The 23,618-nt window shown below is 36.4% G+C and overlaps 7 protein-coding genes across 8 annotated transcripts; 4 read left to right on the top strand and 3 right to left on the bottom strand.

The window, feature by feature from the left end:
* The first annotated feature begins 58 nt into the window (after window positions 1-58).
* LOC17894809 (putative UDP-glucuronate:xylan alpha-glucuronosyltransferase 3) lies at window positions 59-2,676 on the top strand. Its single transcript, XM_006301947.2, has 4 exons — window positions 59-76; window positions 270-366; window positions 621-1,390; window positions 1,474-2,676. Exons 2-4 carry the CDS (start codon window positions 314-316, stop codon window positions 2,505-2,507), a joined length of 1,857 nt encoding a protein of 618 aa, XP_006302009.1. The 5' UTR covers window positions 59-76; window positions 270-313; the 3' UTR covers window positions 2,508-2,676.
* A 77-nt stretch (window positions 2,677-2,753) lies between these two features.
* LOC17896508 lies at window positions 2,754-4,253 on the top strand. The gene is made up of 4 exons (XM_006300468.2): window positions 2,754-3,242; window positions 3,362-3,438; window positions 3,523-3,807; window positions 3,891-4,253. Exons 1-4 carry the CDS (start codon window positions 2,939-2,941, stop codon window positions 4,185-4,187), a joined length of 963 nt encoding a protein of 320 aa, XP_006300530.2. The 5' UTR covers window positions 2,754-2,938; the 3' UTR covers window positions 4,188-4,253.
* On the bottom strand, window positions 4,199-6,208 carry LOC17895484 (alcohol dehydrogenase class-P). Its single transcript, XM_006302340.2, has 7 exons — window positions 6,094-6,208; window positions 5,812-5,948; window positions 5,660-5,706; window positions 5,093-5,577; window positions 4,848-5,005; window positions 4,599-4,760; window positions 4,199-4,525 (listed from the first exon to the last, which is right to left on the bottom strand). Exons 1-7 carry the CDS (start codon window positions 6,125-6,127, stop codon window positions 4,409-4,411), a joined length of 1,140 nt encoding a protein of 379 aa, XP_006302402.1. The 5' UTR covers window positions 6,128-6,208; the 3' UTR covers window positions 4,199-4,408.
* Window positions 6,209-7,115: 907 nt separating this feature from the next.
* On the bottom strand, window positions 7,116-10,631 carry LOC17896612 (auxin efflux carrier component 6). The gene is made up of 7 exons (XM_006302011.2): window positions 10,184-10,631; window positions 9,271-9,905; window positions 8,308-8,566; window positions 8,114-8,199; window positions 7,856-8,013; window positions 7,456-7,532; window positions 7,116-7,326 (listed from the first exon to the last, which is right to left on the bottom strand). The coding sequence occupies exons 1-7, from the start codon at window positions 10,612-10,614 to the stop codon at window positions 7,260-7,262; spliced, it is 1,713 nt and encodes a 570-aa protein (XP_006302073.1). The 5' UTR covers window positions 10,615-10,631; the 3' UTR covers window positions 7,116-7,259.
* Window positions 10,632-15,170: 4,539 nt separating this feature from the next.
* On the top strand, window positions 15,171-16,644 carry LOC17895398 (peroxidase 13). Its single transcript, XM_006301188.2, has 4 exons — window positions 15,171-15,464; window positions 15,574-15,759; window positions 15,891-16,056; window positions 16,142-16,644. Exons 1-4 carry the CDS (start codon window positions 15,204-15,206, stop codon window positions 16,540-16,542), a joined length of 1,014 nt encoding a protein of 337 aa, XP_006301250.1. The 5' UTR covers window positions 15,171-15,203; the 3' UTR covers window positions 16,543-16,644.
* A 421-nt stretch (window positions 16,645-17,065) lies between these two features.
* On the top strand, window positions 17,066-18,609 carry LOC17896447 (psbP domain-containing protein 4, chloroplastic). The gene is made up of 5 exons (XM_006302646.2): window positions 17,066-17,396; window positions 17,614-17,717; window positions 17,805-17,916; window positions 18,045-18,272; window positions 18,370-18,609. The coding sequence occupies exons 1-5, from the start codon at window positions 17,120-17,122 to the stop codon at window positions 18,432-18,434; spliced, it is 786 nt and encodes a 261-aa protein (XP_006302708.1). The 5' UTR covers window positions 17,066-17,119; the 3' UTR covers window positions 18,435-18,609.
* A 362-nt stretch (window positions 18,610-18,971) lies between these two features.
* Window positions 18,972-23,455, bottom strand: LOC17895692 (agamous-like MADS-box protein AGL27). Of its 2 annotated transcripts, none has more exons than XM_006302786.2 (7): window positions 23,040-23,431; window positions 20,671-20,728; window positions 20,430-20,491; window positions 20,244-20,343; window positions 20,102-20,143; window positions 19,772-19,813; window positions 18,972-19,379 (listed from the first exon to the last, which is right to left on the bottom strand). In XM_006302786.2, the coding sequence occupies exons 1-7, from the start codon at window positions 23,222-23,224 to the stop codon at window positions 19,275-19,277; spliced, it is 594 nt and encodes a 197-aa protein (XP_006302848.1). In that variant the 5' UTR covers window positions 23,225-23,431; the 3' UTR covers window positions 18,972-19,274. The 2 variants fall into 2 exon arrangements, 1 of the variants encoding a protein (XP_006302848.1); XR_002834969.1 differs by having other exon boundaries at window positions 19,361-19,379; window positions 20,102-20,139; window positions 23,040-23,455.
* Window positions 23,456-23,618: the final 163 nt, after the last annotated feature.

Below are 23,618 nucleotides of genomic sequence, written 5' to 3'. Positions count from 1 at the left end.
TTAGCGTTAACAATAAGCGCAACGGCGTTTAGTTTTACCGCAACGACAGTGTTTCGATTGATCACGTTTAGAAACGGTAAGGGGTAAATATTCGTAGAAAATTAGATCAGGGTTTAAAATAAGAATACCTAAAAGGTTAAGAGGTTGTTTCGCAAAACCCACGGTTCAGTCACATATTTTGTTAATACGTACCGTTTTGTCTCGAGGCCTTCGTCCAAAATCTAATATTTCGAAATCCCTAAAATGTCGTCTCTTCTCTGCTTAATCAGGCGATTATGAAACTCTCGAAACCGACCCCGATCTTACGGAGACAATGATACCTTCCTCAAGTCCCATGGAGTCAAGACATCGACTCTCCTTCTCCACGTTAGTCTTCATCTTCGTCTTCTTCTTCTTCTTCATTAGCTTCCCGAGTTTGATGAACACTTAGTAGCTTCTCCATTAGTTACTTAACTTAGTAGCTTCACACACATGGTTGACTTTTCTGAAATCAGATCTTCGATCTTGATTTTGATTCTGGAATGTGTTTCGCAAGCGATCTTTGTTTGTTTATCTGTTGGATTGACATTATATATAATCACTTCTTCGTTTCTGTTTTTTTTTTTTCATGTCTTGTGTAGTGAGAAGACTAGTAGGAGGAGATTCCACAGAATTGAAAAGGGTGTCAAGTTCTCTACTCTGAAACTTGTGTTGATTTGTATAATGCTTGGAGCTCTGTTCACGATCTACCGTTTTCGTTATCCACCGCTACAAATTGCCGAGAATCCAACAAGTTTTGGTGTTACTACTGATCCTCGCTATCTAGCTACAGCCGAGATCAACTGGAACCATATGGCAAATCTTGTTGACAAGTACTTATTTGGTAGAAGCGAGTATCAAGGAATTGGGCTTATAAATCTTAACAATATCGAGATTGATCGATTCAAGGAAGTAATCAAATCTGACTGTGATCATGTAGCTTTGCATCTAGACTATGCTGCAAAGAACATAACATGGGAATCTCTATACCCTGAATGGATTGACGAAGTAGAAGAATTCGAAGTCCCTACTTGTCCTTCTCTTCCTTTGATTCAAGTTCCTGGCAAGCCTCGGATCGATCTTGTTATTGCCAAGCTTCCATGTGACAAATCAGGAAAATGGTCAAGAGATGTGGCTCGATTGCACTTACAACTTTCAGCAGCTCGAGTAGCGGCTTCTTCTAAAGGGCTTCATGATGTTCATGTCATTTTGGTATCTGATTGCTTTCCAATCCCGAATCTTTTTACTGGTCAAGAACTTGTTGCCCGTCAAAGAAACTTATGGCTGTATAAGCCTAACCTTCACCAGTTAAGACAAAAGTTACAGCTTCCTGTTGGTTCCTGTGAACTTTCTGTTCCTCTTCAAGCTAAAGGTCTGTAGTAAGTTTCTTCGTTTTCTGTCTCAGCTAGTTTAGCATCTCCCCTCACAAAATGATTATGATGATTTTAATTGCAGATCATTTCTACTCCGCAAGTGAAAAGAGAGAAGCTTATGCGACTATCTTACACTCTGCTCAATTTTATGTTTGTGGGGCCATTGCAGCTGCGCAGAGCATTAGAATGTCAGGCTCTACTCGCGATCTGGTCATACTTGTCGATGATTCGATAAGTGAATACCATAAAAGTGGCTTGCAAGCTGCTGGATGGAAGATTCACATGTTTCAAAGAATCAGGAACCCAAATGCTATACCAAATGCATATAACGAGTGGAACTACAGCAAGTTCCGTCTTTGGCAGTTGACAGAGTACAGCAAGATCATCTTCATCGATGCAGACATGCTTATCCTGAGAAACATTGATTTCCTCTTCGAGTTCCCTGAGATATCAGCAACTGGAAACAATGCTACGCTCTTCAACTCCGGTCTAATGGTGGTTGAGCCATCCAATTCGACATTCCAGTTACTAATGGATAACATCAATGAAGTTGTGTCTTACAACGGAGGAGACCAAGGTTACCTGAATGAGATATTCACATGGTGGCACCGGATTCCTAAACACATGAATTTCTTGAAGCATTTCTGGGAAGGAGACGAACCTGAGATTAAGAAAATGAAGACGAGTCTGTTTGGAGCTGATCCTCCCATCCTCTATGTTCTTCATTACCTAGGTTATAACAAACCGTGGTTATGCTTCAGAGACTATGATTGCAACTGGAATGTGGATATTTTTCAGGAATTCGCAAGTGACGAAGCACATAAAACCTGGTGGAGAGTGCATGACGCAATGCCTGAGAATTTGCACAAGTTCTGTCTATTGAGATCGAAACAAAAGGCACAACTTGAGTGGGATCGCAGACAAGCAGAGAAAGGGAATTACAAAGATGGACACTGGAAGATAAAAATAAAAGATGAGAGACTTAAGACTTGTTACGAAGATTTCTGTTTTTGGGAGAGTATGCTTTGGCATTGGGGTGAGACGAACTTTACCGATAATTCTTCCGCCACCACCGTTACACCACCGACGCATAAAACTGCTCTGTCTTCCCTGTGAATTCTCTTGGCTTTCGTGGCTCTGGTTTGGTACAAAATGTGAGTTGGTTATAGTTTTTTTTTTTTCATTTTTTTTAATCAGCTTGAAACCTGTATATCAATGGATCCCTGAAACAATGTATTATCATGAGGGATAAAGGAATGAAAGAGAAATGAAGAATTTACAGGAAGAGTTAGCTTCGCATTCAGATTTTAAAGAAAAGAGTGCTTTTTGTTGCCTGCCAAGCCAATTGACCAGGTCACCAGCCGTTGGACGTAAAAGTAAACCAACATTAATTGTTCTAGAGAACCGGATCTGTTGAACCGTAACTGATTAACCAAACCGATAAAATCGATTCGTAACGAGAACCAAAGTTTTTAGCCGCAAAAAATGGCCTCACGAACGAACACGATTCCAGAAAACAGTCTCCTCTTTTTCACTTGCCGGAGAAGATGGATATGATTTGTTGTTTCCGACCGAATCAGTATTGTCCCAGAATTTCTGTTTTGCCTGCTTTCTGCATAGGCAATCTTTCCGCCGTCAATGGTTTCCGTTTGACGACGGATTTTCGTATTGGATATCCGGCGGCTCCGTTTCGTCGGACTCCAAACTTTTCCTTCGAGATTCAGGCGAAGAAGAGTAAGAAGAAAACGAGTGTCGTTGAACCTGAACCGAACAAAGTCGAAGAATTGCTCTTTGAAGAAGAAGATGAGGAAGAAGGAGAGGAGCTACTTCTTCCCGAAGAGATACAAGACGGTGCGTTTTGGTTCCCTTTCTTTGGATGGTTTGAATGTAATCTCATGATTCTCTGTAGCATGAGTCCGATTTCAGTTATATATAATCCTCTAAATTCTGTAATGCTCTTGGTTCTACAGAGTTGCTAATGGATGGAGAATTCGACGAAGACGATGATGACTTTGAATTCGATGAGAGTGAGGAGGAAGAACTCTATGTAAGTTACTTACTCCTGAATTTGAGAGATTAGGAAAAGATAAATCCTCTATGCATCTCTCATCTATGGATTAATCTATTGTAGGCTGGAGATGGAGGTGGCGGGGGAGGCATTAAACTTGCTGGAACATTATGGGATAAAGAAGCATTAACATTAGCTGAGAAAGTGTGCGAGTCTTTTGATGGTGATTTAGGCATTTATGCGTTCAAGACTTTGCCAAATTCAACCATACAAGTGCGAATCGAGCGGCTCACTAACAAAAGCGGTTCCCCAACAATGGAAGACATTGAAGCATATTCAACAATCTACAGAGCAAAATTAGCTGAAGCTGAACTCGCCAAGTCTATACCGGACAATATCTCTCTAGAGGTTACTTAATTAGTTACCATTTGATTTCCTTTCAGATCAATCTATCTCATGTTGACTCAATAAAGTTTGAACCTTTTGCGCAGGTTTCATCTCCTGGTGTCGAAAGGGTGGTACGACTCCCGCAGGATCTTGATCGGTATAAGGATAGGCCGATGTATGTGAGGTACACTAAGGAGGACACTGAGACTGAAGGTGATGGTATTTTCAAGCTGGTTTCTTTTGATGTTGAAAACAAAAGCTGTGTTTGGGGAATAGCAGACATTCGAGTAAACCGTGAAAAGGCAGGCAAAGGCAGACCTTTGAACAAGAAGCAAAGAGAATGGCGACTTGAAACTGCTTTCGAGTCACTACGGTTAGTTCGTTTGCATTCTGAATGTTGACAACACAGTAAAAAAGGAAATCTCCTTTAGTTTTTTATATATATTAAAATCTCTATAGGAACTCTATTACAACGATACGTAATAGATTAGAGACACGACATTGACTAACTTGAGACAGAGTAGAAAACCAAAAGTACTAGGAGATGTGTTTCTTTTATTGCTGTAAGTGCATAAAGGCAACTAAAACACAAGTAGACACCGGAATTGGCAAGAGAATGGCTTCAAGCACCCATGGTGATGATGCAACGGATACTCTCTCCCTTCAACATGTAATCAAAGGCCTTATTGATCTCTGAGAATGGCACTGTGTGAGTGATGAATTTCTCAAGCTCCAGCTCCTATTTTATAAAATATCATCAGAACATTGATAATATTCAAAGTCGGCATCAGAAGATCAAAGATTATCATTACCTTGTTCATGTATTTTTCGACAACCCCGGGAATGTCAGTTTTGGGTTTGTAGTTTCCAAAGAAAGTACCCTTAAGGGTTCTCTCATTCAAGAAATTCATCGGATGAGACTTGAATGCATCGTCTTTGCTTGGCACACCGACCAGCACCGCAACACCCCAACCCTGAAACAACATCATAAGTATATGTTCATATATGCACAATATAAGATATGATTGGTTTGTTCAGAAACAATGTGAAGGGAAGCTTACATCATGAACACATTCAAATGCTTGGATCATGGCCTGGACGCTTCCGGTACACTCCACACTCCGGTCCACCCCACCATTGGTCATTTCAGCGATCACCTGTTGGACTGGTTTGTCATGGTCTTTTGGGTTCACAAACTCGGTCACACCAAATTTCTTAGCTGCCAACAACATATCAAGATCAATGTAAGCGAGACTGGAGAATCAAGAACAATATAGTTCAAGACTATTTTTTATCTTTTATCTACCTTGATCGAATCTACTGGGGTTGAGATCAACACCAATGATCCTAGAAGCGCCAGCAATCCTAGCACCTTCTGCAGCGGCTAAACCAACAGCACCTAGTCCAAAAATGGCAACACTTTGACCTTTCTTGGGTTTAGCCACATTCAAAGTAGCTCCTAACCCAGTGGATAAACCACAACTGACAATACAGACTTTGTCAAGAGGAGCATCCGGGTTGATCTTAGCGACCTGGCCAGAGTGAACCACAGTGTACTCACTAAACGTGGAAGTCCCAAGGAAATGATGAATGGGTTTGCCATTAATGGAGAATCTAGATTCACCGTCGTGAATCATCCCTCCACGCTCGGTGTTGATCCTGAGAAGATCACACATGTTGGATTCCTCGGAGTGACAGTGAGGACAATCCCCACACTCTCCGGTGAAGATGGGTAAAACATGATCTCCTGGTTGAAGATCAGTCACTCCTTCTCCAACACTCTCAACAATCCTACACAACCAAAAAATTTCAAAAAATTCTAAGTACTAAACAAAACACCAAAATGAAGGAAAAAGATTCGATCGGGTTTTACCCTCCAGCTTCATGTCCGAAGATACGAGGAAACAACGGTGTTTGCCCCTGCGGAATTAAAAAAAGGTTGGTTTTTTTTTTGGTGAAAAGTTCTGATGAAAAAAAAAAATGAGAACTTGATTATGAGTGTTGAGAGTAAATCAGTGAAGTCACCTTAGCTTCCCAGAAGTAAACGTCGGTGTGACAGAGAGAAGTGAAGAGAATCTTGATACGAACTTCGTGTTTCTGCGGTGGAGCAACCTCCACTTCCTCCATCACCAGTGGCTTTCCGGCTTCCCACGACACAGCAGCTGCATTCACCACCAAAACCGACAACGCTTTTATAATTTCAACATTAGAAAGAAAAAAATTGTGGATTCATAGCAGGTATGTATGATTAAACAACCGATGGATCAATAATGTTTTGGAAGAAAGACGGAATATAAAATAAAAAACCTTTGCATCGAATGATCTGTCCAGTGGTAGACATTATCAACAACAGTAGAGAACTTGTATCTTTTTTTTTTTCTTTGTCTATTAGTTTAGTGTGATTTGTGATGTAAGAAGAGAGAAACAGAGAAGAGATTTATATATAAAGCTGGTAAAGGAGAAGAAGCACGTATTTACAGAAACGCCACTGGGATATTAATTAGTTTTAGACTTTTAGTAGTCGACATCTGTAAGAAACTAGGGGCGTCTTTGGTTTTGCTTTGTTCGCTCGAATGCTCTCCCACTTGGCACTAACAGTATTCATCCACGTGGCTTTCTTAATTTAGCAATTAATTTTTAACAATTCTTAATTTAGCAATTAAGATTAATAATGATTGTTTAGGCTTGATGCTCACGCCGAGGTGTTCCGCTAAAAGCAGTAATCGGCGGCACCCATCGAATATTTTTGTTTCGGGCGGTTTCATTAATTCACCATAATTGACTCTTTTAATACTATTCTTGACCATCAAGTTGGGAATTTTATTTATCAATACTTACATGTATGTATATGACAGATCATTGGCTCTTTAACTATATATTCTTGCCCGTCACTCTCAAGTCTTTACGATACAATTATACGGTGTAATAGGTAAAGGTCGAATTTCAATAGTAGGTGTAGTTGAGATTCAAATACGTGTCGTCATATTGTCCCACTTATTTTTTACTTATATGTGTATGATTAATTAGTTCGTAATGCAAAAAATTGGTTTGATAGTGAAATCTCCCTGACAAGAATTTAATTACCATGATAATTACTATATGGATCATATGCGTTCACTATACATCATAATTTAAAATCATTCAGCTCGAAGGAATCCAACGTGGAAATAATATTCACGATTAGATTCCTAAACCTAAGCCTCTGCTACATCGCTACGTAGTACCCTCCCTCCATGTGATCAATGTTGAATATCAATTATCACGTACATAATTTAAAATATTCTCCTAACCATTTACGAGTAATGCGATTCAATAATTTAAAACGCTAATTAATCTTAACTTCTCACAAGCCCTTGATCAAAAATAACAATTCTTAAGAGCTCATGATCGAGTCTCTCGCTCTCTAGCTATTCCCGCTCCTCGTTTTTTATTCATGGATCATATCTTCGGGGTCATTGTGTTGTGTGAATAAATCATAGTCCCAAGAGCACGTAGTAGAGAATTGTTACTGGTAAAGATACTATCATACCAAAGATAACCCTGACAAAAAAGTCACCAATAACACAGAAAATCCACATAAATCAAATCCCCACTATGTAAAACATTCAAACCTTTATTGTACAACTGAAGAACCCACCCAAAAAAAAACAAAAAACAAAGAAAACTCACAATGTACTGAGTAAGTCTGGATGTAAACCATACTCCCTCGCAAATACAAACGGTACTATTCCTTGCGGTAGAGCTGCCTACAAAAACAAAGAAAACAGATTCGCCTCATCAATTTATGTATATATATTACTTTACAATTTACAACTTCTTATAACAACGACACATGCTCATGGTCCAAATTTTAGAGATAATCCTAAAATATGACATATATTTCTGGATCATAAAAAATATCTAGATACTTTTGTATCAGATTTTTTTTTTAAAACTAGATATTGGCAGGGGCGGAAAGAAAAAGAATTAAAGTATCTATACATAATATTGGAAGCTATACCCTTCTCTAAAGCTGGTTCACTCTATAAAGATAAAACCTACATATTTGGCTGTGTAACCAATACTTTACCTGTACGATGGCAGCGTGTAACCTAGAACCTCTCAATCCGACAAGAAGAGAAGCAGCAGCCATGAAAAGAGGCCCTGAGATGAACCTTATCAACATCCCTATTGTCGCTTTCTTCGTCCCACAAGGGATCATCTTTGGCTGCAGCGCCATGAACAGACCTGTAATTTTCAAACTTAATGAATACTTTGTATACTTAAAAACAAAATGATTTTATTTATCCTCTATGTTTTTAAATGATTCGTTAGGGCATGGTCATACCTAAACTAAACATAGCCATCCCAAGACCTGCATCTGAAATGATCTTTATTGAGAATGCCACTATATTTGGCATCGCTATATTCCATCTGCTCATTATTTATAAAACAATAACATACGATAAAAGTTTATTGTAAACAATCAAATAAATGATTTTAGATAAAGTATACATAAAAGTAAAGTAATTGTTAACTCACTTGAAGGAAATAAGTGACCAGATAAGTCCTAAGAGGCTGGAATAGGTGTTAGGGTTTCGTGAAAGCTTGCGTCCCACGACTGTTAATATGAGTCGCACCATCACAGCGGCACTTGGCATCTCTTGCTTGCCAATAACAGCCATCGGAGTTGTATCTTTCCCAGCGGCGCCTTCCTCCATGGAAGCACCACCACCGCCGGCTGCCGTAATCTGTGGTGCAGCCTTGAGTGCGTCTCTGAAACTGATCTCCTTCTCTGGCACTGGATTCATAGTTATAATGTATACACGTCAGCAAATATAGACACTACTAGATTAGGACAAATCTGAATATATATTTCTCCAAAGCAACTAATTAAATTATACTAAGTCGTCTTGTTAATGATGGTTGTTGAATTTAGTAATGAAATTATAAAACCATGCGTCGGTTTCGCTGATGATTACACACGTGCTTGGAGAAAATGATAGCATTGAGAGACAAAATAAAGAAAAATCATGGGAAACAAAAAGTCAACATCATGTTGACCATTTTGGTGATTTTATTCATTATAGTAAGGTTGGGGTGGTATGATGGGTCCTCTTTGTTTACATGCTTCATCATGTTGTTCTATTCGAATCTTAAGCTCATCAAACACACTAAAATAAAAATGACAAACTTAACAAAATTCAAAAAGTATTCACACAAAAAAAAATATAATATCAATATTTAATGTGAAATTAGGCTGAAAATTTCTAATAAGTCTTTTTTTTTTTTGCCTGCATTTCTAATTATTATTTCCTAGGGATTTGGAAAAATAAAAGAGAGAAAATAAAGTTTATATATCTGAAAAAGCTACATTTTATGTAGTCTCTCAATGTTTTTCTATTCATCAAAATATTTGGAAGAACCGATAAAGACCAAGCGGCGTCGTGTCAGTGCTTACGAAAAAACGAAAACGACACATCTTTCTAAAGAAAACGAACGTACCATTGATATGATCTTTAGCTACGTGTCTCTGACCAGACTCCCAGATCATCTTCGGCGAAGATTGCCGGTATATCCTCCCGGCGACAGGAGATTTCATCCAAACCGGCGTACTGTTCCCGTTAAGGTCGAGCTCGTTAAAGTTGGAGGCACGTGGCGTTGGCTGCAACGAGTAAGCATCGGAGGAAGCGTAGCCAGAGAGCCTCCTAGGACTTGCACCGTATCCGGGTCGAGTAAACCCGAACCCACCTAAGTCTCCGTTACAAAACATGATCTCGTTACTACCGTTATAAAACTGAAGCGTGCCGCTTCCTCCTCCGCCGTTAAAGAAACGGTTGTTAGGAGTGTTGACGGAGAAAATCTCGGCGTTAGAAAGATTAGAGGCTCTAGGGGTTAAGCATAAGGACGAGGACATAACAGAATCCGGTACGGATGATACGGACCGTCGGATCCTGAGTCTGATCCGACCGTTGACATCGGTTTCTGTTTCTGTACGGAGCGGGTCCATGCCGTCTAGGGAGATGACGTCATCGTCGACTTGGATCTTGGCGATTGACCCGGCTGCTTGACCCGGAAACTCGGCTCGGATGAGCAACCTCGCCGCTCGGAGTTCGAAGAGGAAGAGTAATAGAGTATACCTATATACGTTCATGGTATCATAGGTTAATGGTTATAGTTAAATAAATTAACTATTCAAACAAATAAAAGTTATTCTATAAGCTCGGATTGATAAAAAAAAATATGTTTGATTTGATAGAAATATCGTAGAGTTACTCATTTGATTTTGGTTACAGAATGTGTAGTAATTAAGTTAATGTGACAATCACAAAATAATTCTACCATAATGCGGGTTACTAATTAATCAAAAATATAGATGAATATACAATAGTGGAAATATAGAAATTTGAAAACGTACCAAATGATGCATTGAAGAACAACGAGCTGGACCATGAGGTTTTGAGTGTAATCTCCGTACATGGCTTGAAGCAAAGGGATGCCCATGACGAGAGTGTTAGGGAGAGTAGCTATTGAGAAGAGGGTGATGAGCCAATCGAGACCACCGGATTTGAAGAAAAAGGCCCATAGAGAGAGCAAAACGAAGACGAAGATTTTGGACAAAGTGTCAGCGAGGATGAACATGGTGTCCATTTTGTAAGGGTTGTTTTGTGAGATGAAGTGGAAAGAGAGGATCGGTACGGCGAAAACCGAGACAAAACGGTTGATTCCGGAACATTGCGTCGCCGTGAAGATCTTCCACCACTTCACCGATCCATATGCCACGAACATGGCGAAGTAGAGCGGTGTCATGGCACACATCACCTTGTAGAACTCGTTCCCCGTTATCATATTTGCTTTGCCTTTTCTCCTCTTCTTGGTTAATTAAGATGTGTAGGTTAAGTTATGTGCCAATTGTGTATGTTGGGTTATATAGGGACTTGTTGACGACATTACCCCTTAGTTACTTCGATATTTGCATTGGGGAGGGACTAGTGAATTATCTATCATATAGCCAGACAGACATTGGTGATTTTGTGGGTTATAAAGTCATTTTGATGTCTAGTGGAGGAAAATTTAAGTTTCCATTAATTAAAGTCTTAAAACATATATAGTATCAAATCTATATCTATGAAGCAGTACTTTCTTTTTCTGTATTTTCAATTCTTCATCATTAATCTAACCTCTATAATTAATTAGTTGATTTGTTACCTTCTTTGTCAAGTACTTCACAATTAAAAATTAATGAAAAAATTGGTAATCCAAACCGGGAAAAGAGTATTTGCTGACTTCATATAAGAAATTTGCTAATTTTCATTATACATTGCTTTTTGTTAGTATTTAACTATTACGTAAACAACAACGAAAAACAATTTAAATAACATCTAATATTCATATGTTCTAACAAGTATGTCATGTGCACGTAATTAAGTTGGGAGATGCAGAAGTTTACAAGTTGGGTAGCTTTTCTTCACATGCCGTTGAAAGATAGCAGCGTACTTCTTTTTTGGAATGTAGCATGATTAAAGATGAACATACTTCATCTCCGAACCTATCACAAGGAAAAATAAAATAAAGATAACCAAAACTTTACATTGGTTAATAGCAATATGTATATAGTCAACCATCGAAATTTCTGCTGTGAAAATTTATTACTAATATTTTCCACAAAATATTAAGTAATATTGTTTTTCCATTTCATTTTTAAACACACGCATATATATTTTTCATAATGTCTATGATAAATAGAAAAAATTGGGAAGCCAAGAAACAATAATATTTCCACTTTGTTTACCCAAAAATCTAATGTTTTGCCTAAGTGAGCATTTCACCCTTATTGTCTACCGAACTCTTTTGTTTTCTTTCTCTTACTTATATACGGTTAAGTACTTAAGGAGTCATACCAAATGTAATATAACTTGCCTTACCAAATCCTTACAATCTTCGTAATTCACTACAAAACCATGCCTAATAGCATATTTTTCGTCGCTATAACTTAAAAAAAAAAAAAAAGGAAATAGAACCGATGATTGGTGGGGAGTGCATAGTTTTACAGTTTTTCTTCTTAACTTTTTGCCAGTGTATATCTCTACTTTTACAATAATTTTTCACTTTCTGTTCAGTTTCACCCAATTTAAAATTATTTTGCAGCAAACTCTGACAATATAATTAGCTAAGAAATAACATTTACCTATCCAAAACTCTCACACTTGGTGCTTTGTCGAAATAAGCTTTCACCCAAATTATTTCCCTAACTCTTTTGTTTTCTTCTCTTGCTTGCGATTAAACTTCTTGTTTCTGTCGGCTAGTTTTTTTTTTTTTTAAAATAAATAGAATAATCTCATACAGCTTGTTTGATGTATATCTTCCTACTATTATATCTCGCTATGCTCAAGAACAATAAAAAGGAACAGAAGAAGAAGAAGATATCTTTTTCTTTCTTTTTTTTGAAAACAAGAAGAAGATAGCTTAAGAAACAAAATCAAACTGTTAGTAATTGGAACTTTTAATTAACCATATATATAGGGAAAGTTTATGAACTTGTTGTACTAACACTAACATATGTCTAATTGAGAGTATAAGATAAAATGGTCCATATAGAGAGGCAATGATTACCATGTCTTTAATTTTATTCACATATAGATATACATAATGAAAGCAAAGGAGATCCTCGTAGAATCTAAGATCAATCATATTATTATTAGCGCAATGGGTGGAGACATACAGTGTATATAGCCTTTTGCTTTCAAGCTTAAAAAGCCTTTAGCCTTTAACCTTTTGGCAATTGCAAGAACTAAGTCATACGTAACCAGCTTTTTCTTATAAAATAAATAAACTGTTTTGTCAACCGAAGGCTACGAGAAAAGTTTGGGATTATTGATTCCGTCCTATATAATCTAACCTAAGATAAATATTGACTAATACTACTATGTCTAACCAAAACGTGAAGATAATAGTCCTGTAGGATATTATATAAAATAAGGTATAGTTATGATTATTTTTCCCAATGAGTAATGACACTAAAGCCTCTTGTAACATATATTGTCTGCATATATAAGTACACACATAAAAATCTGACAAGAAAGGAAAAGAAATCTGAATAAGCAAGTTTGTTTCTCGACTCTCGAGTGAAGTTGTCTTTATCATTCTAAATTGTAATATTATTTATCACCTCGTCTCTTTCTTGACGTTACTACCAAAGTAAAAAAGACACACACATGTATATACGTATGAGAACATACACAGTCGAATAAAACATTAACGAGGTCTTCATAAATAATGTATAAAATCATATTTAATAATAGAGAAGAAAAAGAACCAAAAAAAACCTGAGGAACGAAAAAGATAGTAAAAAAAGAAAGGTATATATGATGATGAGAAAGAAGACTAAGAGGAAGCGCATGGGATCGAGTAAAGAGGAACACATGAATAGAAGTGGGATTATGGGTAGGTTAGAAAATCAAATCAAATTCAAGTGCGAAAAATGATGGTTTCATTTCAAAATTCTACACTCTGTAATTTGTTCACGCTCTACATAATTTTATAAAAACTAAAATATGGAGTATATATTAACATATAAAAAGGGAAAAAAATGGAAAAGTGAGTGAGAAAATGGTCTGAGGAAAGGGGGCAAGAACTAAGATGTGTCCGGTCTAGTCATTGGAGAGAGGGGGAGGTTTGGACTTTGGAGTAGTGTGAATATCAAAGGAAAGTGACATAACATAAGTTTTGCATCTTTCTAAACTCTCTTCTCTTCGCGTGCCATCAATTCATCATTTTGTTCATTTCTTATTTTTGTCTAAATTGCTTCATTTTACCCTTCAACGCCCTTCTGTATTTTTCGTTGATTACAAACATGGTTACATTATTTCGTCTTGTCAATGTATTACACATATGTATATGATAGATCATAGATTATCACTTACCAGGTCTTTTGTTGTTGCAATGCGATTTGTAAAAGAATCTCTAGACTAAAGCTCATAGTGATTTCTTGATCCACTTGACTGACTTGAGCTAAGTAGTACAATATATATATATACGTACGGCGATGATTAATTATTAAATTAAACGGCTTAACTTATGTGTAATTTAATTTGTTAATCTATATATACACAAACGGAGTGTTATTCTAAATCCAGTTCCAACACTCAAGTTTAGTCTTAAGCCCAAATTTTCAAAACATTTTTTCTTACAAGTGTGTTTATTACAAATATTTTGTTCCAAAATCTAACCAATTTGACAATTTCAATGCTAACTGAAAAAATGATCAGCCAAGTCCAGAGAAATATCAAAGGTGAGTAATTATTATTAGAAATCGAAAAAAATGTATTTGTCCAAATTCTCCACCAGTTTAAAGACGTGAGACACTTGCGCGATATATATAAAAAAAAAACTGAAAGGGCGATGCAATCAATTCAAAGTCGACATTTTTAAGGAACTTGATCAAGAAAGATCATACGATACAAACCTATTTACACGTGGTCTTTCACGTGATAAAGAGCTAGCTAAGCTTGCACTCTTGAAGATATCTTCATCAATCAGCTAACCTTTTGTTTGTTTAGCTGAAACCTTCCGACTCATAGAGATACTTCCACATTCATCGAACGTACGGTATCTCCTCAAATTTGTTGCCATTTGCTGTCATTTGGTTGAGTTTCTCTGATACTCAGTTTGACATTTTGCAGAGAAAACAAAAGACGTTACGAATGGATTCCAATATATATCTCTTTTATTTGTTGCCACATGCAGCTGTTCTTAACTTTGATACTAGCCACGTTACTATATATATATTCTCCACGTTAACCTTTTGACGAGGCCCTGTATTATGCTGCCTTTTTTTTATCTCTAAATTTTGATTAATTAGCTTAACGTGTTTTGATTAAACGAAAAAGGAGACCCAGTTCCCAAAGGAGTTATAAAGTAAAATATATTCATTTATTATTATTTGTTATGGCTTCTTGTCGAACAAGAACTCAGACCAAAATTATCAATGGGATCTTTGCAAAGGAAAGATCTTATATAAGATTTTCTTTGTAAAAACCGGGGGATCTTAGCCTCTAATATCCCACCAATAATGATGCCCTCAGTTTAGTATTTGTTTTCCATTTTATATATTGAATAATTTATTTTTTTTTTGTTTTTTTTTTTTTGTAAAATGCTTACAATTTATTAAAAACATATGTCCAATGGACTATTGAATAATTTATTAGTTTATACATTTTTGTTTTTTTATGATTACAAGAATTCTTTTTACAAAATTTTATAAAAGGGATTGTCACCTTTGTGAAGAATTTACGCGGTAACAGCTATATGCAATAAATGACATAAGGTCAAAACAATATGTAAAGGGGCTATACGCAGAATCTCCTCTGTGCATATAAATACAGATGGAGCAAATATAAAAAAATTGCAAGCTAAGTTATCTTAAACCATCATCAAAAATGTGTCGTAGACTACAAGAAGATAAATCGATTCGTTTGTTTGGTCCGAAAATGATAACTAGTGTTGCATTATCTATAGTTTTGTTATATTTCCATGATCAGTTAGGTTATTCGGAGGCACAACTTCAGTTTGGATTCTACTCAGAAACATGTCCATCAGCCGAATCAGTCGTCCGTGAAGTTGTTCAACAGGCGGTGACAAACGACCCCGGAAAGGCTGCTGTCTTACTCCGTCTCCAGTTCCACGATTGCTTCGTTGAGGTCCATTGCAAAAAACAAAAAAAACTTGTTAATTATTAATCAGTTTTTATACAATTTTTCATACTAGTCATGACATATATATATTAACTGGTTTGGTTATATGTTGTAGGGTTGTGATGGGTCAATACTGATCAAGCATGATGGGAGCGATGACGAAAGGTTTGCTGCAGGTAACGCGGGTGTGGCTGGTTTCGATGTTATAGACGAAGCTAAATCAGAGCTTGAACGTCTCTGCCCGGGCGTTGTGTCTTGCGCTGACATCGTTGCTCTTGCTGCTAGAGACGCTATTGTTGAGGTAACACTTTAATACTTCTTCATAGAAAAATTGAATACACCATAAATATTTGTTACGTTATATTCGTGCTATATTCATATTATATTGGGATATAAAAGATGCTTTGATATTAAATAATATTAACTTATTAGGCAAAAGGACCGTTTTATGAGGTTCCAACCGGTCGGAGAGACGGTCGGGTTGCAAATGTTGGTCATGTTACGAACTTGCCAGATGTTCAAGATTCCATAAGCTCCTTGAAATCAAAATTTAGAGAAAAAGGGCTTTCAGATCAAGATCTTGTACTTCTTAGTGCTGGTATATATATATCATAATCTCATGCATTGACAACTCGATAAAATAAACACTTCCTTGCTTACTCGAATCTTACTTTTTGTTTAAGGTGCACATACTATCGGTACAACAGCATGCTTCTTTGTCATAGCACGTCTAGATGCGCAAGATCCTACGATAAATCCAGAATTCTTTCAAATCTTGAGATCAAAATGTCCCCAAGGCGGCGATGTTAATGTCAGGATTCCCTTGGATTGGGATAGTCAGTTTGTGTTTGATGACCAAATCTTGCGGAACATCAAAAATGGTAGAGGTGTCATTTTGTCGGACTCTGTCTTGTACCAAGACAATAACATGAAGACAATCATAGATTCGTACCTAGAAACAAATCAAAGTTCAGAAGCTAATTTTGCTGCGGATTTCGCTAAAGCCATGGTAAAGATGGGTGCTATTGGTGTGAAAATCGGTGGTGAAGGAGAGATTAGACGTTTATGCAATGCTACAAACTAGTTTCAAAGACCTCAAGTACTATTATACTTATCAAGTATATAATCCGTGTATGTTGGAATAAAATTAACAAACTTGAATTATTAAAAGATATATTTAAAGTTATTTTACATCTAATAAAAATATTTAAATTGTAAACTATGATTGAACTATGGTAATTTAATTAATAATAAATATTCAATAATAATATAGTCACTTAATGTATCATAAATGATAAATTCATAATACAAAAATTAGAAACCCTAGTACAAATGTTTTTACATAGGCCCACTCTAGAATTAAAAACCCACAAGTAATACAAATGGAAAAAGATGAGTAGAGCAGCCCAACAAGTAAAGACCATAACGTAAAAGCCCACAAAGGAAGTCAAAGCGCACTCACAGTAAAGTCAAAGTGCACATAACCGCACCGTACCACCAGAATCTGTATTCGATCCTAGTACGTGTGATTTCACATTGACACGTGTGAGGCTAGAAAACAATTTGGTATCATCATCATCAATGACAAAAGAAGTGAGAGGCATGCGTATCATCAGCCACAAATCAGTTGATCAACAATTCTCGAATTCGCCGGAAAAAAGATGGAAACAGCTCTGCTCCGGTACTGCTGCGTCAATTTTTCCAGTACCAGTCACCACTACCACAAGAAAATCTCCGCTCACCACAGAGTCGATGGTGGTGGTGGGACTCAGAGAGACGAGAGGTGCGCTGTGGCTTTGAGTAGAAGATCGGTTATGGCGTCTGGATTCTCGCTAGTCTCGTCGACGGCTTTAGCGTTTCCAGGGGAAGGGTTGGCTGTCGTGAAACAGGGCCTTCTTGCCGGGAGAGTTCCTGGTTTGTCCGAACCTGATGATGAAGGTTTGTTTCACTCTGTTCTCTCTTCTTCTACTTCTGTCTGTCCTTTTAGATTATAAGTTCTTTTCCTGCTCTATGATTCTCTTCTTCTTGAGGATGTCACCATTGGATCATATTAAAAATAAATGTATAGACTTTGGACAGTGATTCTTGGAGTTGTATGACTCTACACTAGTAGTTGAAGATTTGTTGGTGTAATGTAGTTGTAATGCTCAGACAGGTTGGAGAACATACCGTAGACCAGACGAGAAGTCAGGAGGACATGGTGTTGGTTGGAGTCCTATTATCCCTTACTCCTTTTCGGTTCCTCAAGATTGGAATGAGGTTTGGTCCCTTTGTCTATTGCTTATGGGTTAGTTCCAATGTTTGAAGTCATATTTTGAGATTGTTCCCTCTGTTATATCAATTTAGGTACCTGTATCGATTGCTGATCTTGGTGGTACCGAGATTGACTTGAGATTTGCTAGTCCTAAAGAAGGCCGCGTGTCTGTTATCGTAGCTCCTGTTCTAAGATTTGCAGATAGTAAGTTGTCTCTGCCATTTAAGAAGATTCATCAAGTTTAGTCTTTTGAGTTATATAGGCAATGCCACCTTGTCTAATTTGTATTGATTGATTTTGTGTGTTGTGCTTTCATAAATTTTGTTTGACAGACCTCGGGGACGATGTTAAGATTGAAAATATTGGACCACCAGCCAAGGTGATTAACGCGTTTGGACCAGAAGTTATTGGAGAAAACGTAGAAGGGAAAGTGTTAAGTTCCAATGTTGCAGAACACCAAGGTAGACTCTATTACCAATTTGAGCTAGAGCCGCCTCATGTACTGATCACTGCAACAGCTGCCGGAAACCGCCTTTACTTGTTCAGTGTCACCGGAAACGGTAAAATCTCTCTTCTAGTCCAAGCTTCTATGACACAGTGAACATTTTTTTTGGTTATTTTTACACATAATTTGAATGGTTATGTTTGATGCTACAGGGCTTCAATGGAAGAGATACTACAAGGACCTGAAGAGGATAGCTACTTCGTTCCGTGTTGTTTAGAGGCATTAATTAGTGGAATTCAACAGTTACACAAGAGTTTTCCAAAGACTAAGAAACACAAAGAGCGCGGTACATAAATGTACGTATTTGTAAAAAAGTTGAGAATCCTGTAATATTATTACAGTAAACCAAAACACGAGCAGTGCACCAAGCTTCGAATACGGTCTTCTCGATTTAGACCGGATTCATAAGTTAAAGCGAACCATACCAAACCGGATTCTCTTACCGGTTTCATCTCCAGCTGGCTTTATTTGATTTCCTATTAACATAATTAATCTAAAAAAAACTTGGAAAAGGTGAAAAATATCTGATATAGTAGTCTAATAGTAGTATACAACTATTTTGGAGTTTCTCAAAAGCAGAATTGCTAAACTTGGAAAAAGGACAAAAATATCTGATATGTTCTTGAATCAAATTAGAAGATATTTTTCGAGTAGATAACTTTGCCACGTAAATTCATTAAGACAAAGAATTAAACAACTAACAGTTACATAAAGGAACACAAAAAAGAATTAAGAAGCACTCTAGGGCTCGTCATGCCGAAGAAAGCCGAACTTTAAAAATCCAATCCGTACTTTCAGACACAAATCATGAGAACTCTGATCTTTGTCTCCAAAGGTACAGCAAAGATCGATAAGTTTATCTTAGTTGCACAATTCTTGTTCATTGAGAAAGAGCTTTCTGTTTTTTTTTTAGCCATAATTTCCACATTAGAGGAAGATAGGTTTGTGATTATGCAGCTTTTAATAATTTACAAATTATTTGTTTTTCTTCTTTTTAATCTGAATCAGGCTTGAATTTGAGGTGCACACTATGCCGTTGACGATGGTGGATTGGTGGTCACTTGAGCAGCGGTAGAGTCTCCGGTATTTGGTTGCCGGAGCTATTTTCCGGTGATATTCCTCTCTCATCCTCTGTTGCCAGAAACGTATTCTTCTTCCCCATCTGTAAGCAACTTTCTTACATTTCTATAGCTTATACTTTAACATTACAAAGATATTAATATTTTACTCTAGGGCATAACAAAAATTTTACAAGTATTCTTCGACAGCTCCTAAAGTTTAACAACAAGAAATCTAGATTTTCAGAGAATGTTTTATCTTCTTTTGTAAATTATTTTTAGAATGTTCGACAAATGTGTAACTTACATTTCTATTTCTACAGCTATTCTGATTTAAAGAAGCCCTTTTTTATATCACATTAACATATATTATAGAATATACATATATACGTTGATATGTTTTTATATAAGTGGTGTATGTGTATCTCTCAATAGTGGTGGTGTATAAAGTTATCAATTAGCATGTAGAAGCATAAGAGATTCTGGTCTTAGTTACCTGGCTAGCCAGAACCTGGTTCTCTTCTCTCAGCAAATTCTCCTGTTTAGAGAAGATCATAAGGTCATTAGTTCCAAACAAGTTCTCAGTTTCCTTCTCATCCAATTTCGGTGGTTCATGTGGGAAGGGTCGAATCTGATATAGAGTGTAAAACTGCTATTTCTAAATGAAGCCAAGAATAAATCAGGAGCTAAGACAAGACCAAACGATACATATGGATCTAAACAAGGTTTAGTGATCTGCAGAGTTCGGGCTATACTCAATAGGATTCAAGATCAGCATAGCCTACAATTATTGCCTTGTTTAGCAAATAAAAACCAAAGCACTAACCTCTCCTTGAAGGGACTTCAGACTTTCCATCATCAGTTCTGTCTACAACAAGACATTGATGATTATGAAGACTGTTTGAAAAACTAACGATCAAAATTTTGGAATAATTGGTTCAGTCACTTAGTAGCAAATATATATATACCTTCCTAGCTCTACTTACGGACAGAGCATTCTCGAGCTGTTCCTCCAGAGAAATTAGAAAATCTACACTTAGGTTATTGATATTTGTTTCTTCAAGGTTGCTGTATTCATAAGTGGACAAAGAGAAAAAAAGAAGAAGTAATTTTTATCAGAAAAGGAGGGAGGCAAAAGACGTGGTAGTGCTAACCTTTGGACTATTTCTAGTAACTCCTTGTGTGGAAGATAATTCCGAGTTTTTTCCGCAAGATCCTGCACATGGAGGAAAGGATGGGAAAGGTTGGAAAGATTGTGACGCTCATGTATCTTTCAACAGCGCGATAACTATGACTCTAGAGTAATAATGTTCCAGTGGATCAGAGCTTATATCCCTTCATAACATCAGAAAACTCATCCAGAAGAATATTTGAATGCGTTTTTAGCTAACTTACTAAGGCTTTAAGTTCATCAGCATGTTGTATTTCATAACGCTCGATGATCTTGGACATGCTAGAGATATCAAGAACAAAACAAAAAAAAATGCATTAGAAGTTAGAGCAATAGTTTATGCAAAATTTGGATGATATAGAGCATCAAAAGAGAATGAACCAGAGTGAAAGAATGCTTATATACAAATTTTACATATTGCAACAATCTGTGTTACTAACCAGCAGTATATCTATATACAAATGTTAGTGTAGATAGCGTAAAATAAAACACTTGTTACTACTAGTTTTTGTATGTTTTACTCTATTTATGCAATAACTTCCTCAATTTTATCCATTACATACTCTCTATAATTTTCATACTCAGGATACAAATTTGAACTTTACAATTGTAATGTATGATCAACTTGGCAACCAATGGAAGTCAATATTGTTTCAACTTCAAAATAATAACTAAATGCATGTATTTTAACTCCTTTATATGACTTAAATTAATTACCTTCTTTTTCTCATCAAAGGCAAATCACTTTTATAATAAGATCTATTTTTTGTTCTTTCAACAACATGTAGCAGGCGGAAAATTATAAGTAGATAGATTATAAAACACTTACTTTGAAACAACAAAATCACAATGGAAATTCATATTCATTTTTACGGGAATTTTTTTAGAAGTTAATGAGAAACCAATTTATAATTTGCCTATTCAATCCAAGTACAACCTAGTACTGAAGCTTTCACACATAAAGTCCAACGAATCAGAAAATTAAAACCAAAAGCTCAGGCTAAATGATGTTAGGATACTCCAAGAAAGATATTTGAGAAAGGTCACGACTTTAATCCTAATTCGTGTTGTCCATGATCTATTAATGCAATAATATGAATATAGGCTGGCTCAAAATAGACTTCAGTTATTACACGTTCTTACGACTTAGTAACATCTTAAGTTGTGAATTAGTAACTTCACAGTAATCACATACGACGCATAAGACTACTAATCTCAACTCAACACACTTTGTATAGTGCCACTTTGTCAAGATAAAAAAGGAACTACCAAAGAAACTAGCTACACGGCCTAGAGCTTGACTATTGTAAAATGAAGGCAAGTAGAGAAGGTCCCTAATACTTTTAAATATAGACTGTGCATTGTTAGTTACATAGTCAACATATTTATTTTCATGATCAAGCATTTACGGATTAAATATCAAGGAAATGAGAAGGAGTTATATTTTACACATAGTGATAAGGTTTCCATTTCTATTTCCTACAAGCACTATATAAAAATACACTTTCAATAGTAATGTCAATGTAATCGGTTTCAAAATATTCTAAAAGAGAAGTGGATGAGAGTTCTTCTAGATAGATATATGTCAAAAGTTCATGGGGTTACAGATATCCACAACAAAATAACAGAAGACAGTATTAAATTCATTGAACAATCGGTAAAACTGGCGAGCGATTTCTACTTAATGACTCCACTAGGTCACTCACATATATAGTGGACTAAGTTATATAGTTTGAGTTTCTTTAGGCAAGAGAGAGAGACCCTAACTAAATTCATTGCAACATCTTGAAGATAGCAACAAAGCCTCGCTCACTAAACATATATATCTTGTATGGTGTCATAGGTAGGCAACGATTACGATTTAAAAGGGTGAAATTCAGTATCCAAATAGATAAGTAACGCATCATGTGTGGGAAGTGTCAATGTAAGAAGTATCCAAGCACAGCAGTTAACCATCAAAACCAACTATATTAACACTTGGATTTGGTACTTTAATCAAAAAAATCCATCACAGGGAAATTGCAAACTTAAAGTTGGGATCAATATATTGCACAATGTGGCATCCAATTGAAACAAAAGACACTCGATTGATGTTACCATTAAACCCAATCAATCTATCAACAAATGTATCGGAAGTGCATTGCAATATTGGATATAAACCAAATCTCAAAATTTAACAATGTACATATCATTATTATAAAAAGAAAACGAATCTTGAAAGTGAAAAAACGGATGAACTATCAATACAAAGACTACTTAAAACAACATTGAGAACGAATCACCATGTGTAGGAAAGTTTCTTGAATCTCATGCAATATTAAATTTCTAAAAAAAGGTGAATGGTGAAATAAAAAATTAAAAATCCCTATTAAAAAAAAAAAAAAAAAAGACTAAGAACTTGGCCATCAAAATGATTAATCTACAATTAGGTTAAAGCTCACGCATCTGGTATCTTCATAGAGAAAATCAAAGGTGAATTGAAGGAAACAAAAAGCCCTAGAATTGAAGTTTTCTATATAGGGAAAATAAGAAAAGAAAGAGAATGAGCACAAGAGTGGAGTGAGAGAAGATCCAGAAGAGGAAAGTAACTTACTCGTCACCGGAGCAAGAGTTGTAGAGTTTTCCGGAGGCAGAGACAACAACAACGGCGACGGAGGAATCACAGAGAATTGAAAGCTGTCGAGCTTTGTCGATGAGACCATTGCGTCGTTTGGAGAAAGTGACTTGTCGACTGCTTTTGTTCTCGATTCGCTTTATCTCGATTTTTCTTCTTCCCATAGCTTCTCTCTGTCTCCGGTTAGTGTTATGCCCTAATTTGATCCTAATGTCCGGAGACGCTCTATCTTTTTTTCCTTCTTTTTATTCCTTTCTTTTTCTTCGTTTTCTCACTTTTTTTTTTCTTTTTTCTTGCCTATGGGACTACTAATGACAAAAATCCAAGTCAGATTGTTTTTTGTTTTGTTTTGTGTTGTTAAACGAGAGAGAGAAAATAATAGTAACGAGTGGAAACGGCTGCGTTTTGAAGCGACCGAAGAGACGGACTTTTGTTTTCTGCTTGTAGAAATTATTCCTTGCGGTCGGTTAGACCGGTCCGAGTCCGATCATCATCCCCACCGATCATAAATTGGTTTTAACTCTTTTTTTTTTTCTTGGTTTCTTCGGTAGTTTTTAA

Source organism: Capsella rubella, unplaced genomic scaffold (assembly GCF_000375325.1).
Source record: "Capsella rubella cultivar Monte Gargano unplaced genomic scaffold, Caprub1_0 scaffold_2, whole genome shotgun sequence".
In the NCBI taxonomy this organism is placed as follows: Eukaryota; Viridiplantae; Streptophyta; class Magnoliopsida; order Brassicales; family Brassicaceae; genus Capsella; species Capsella rubella.
Note: the sequence above shows the minus strand (reverse complement) of the source record. Positions and strands in the feature narration are given on the sequence as shown.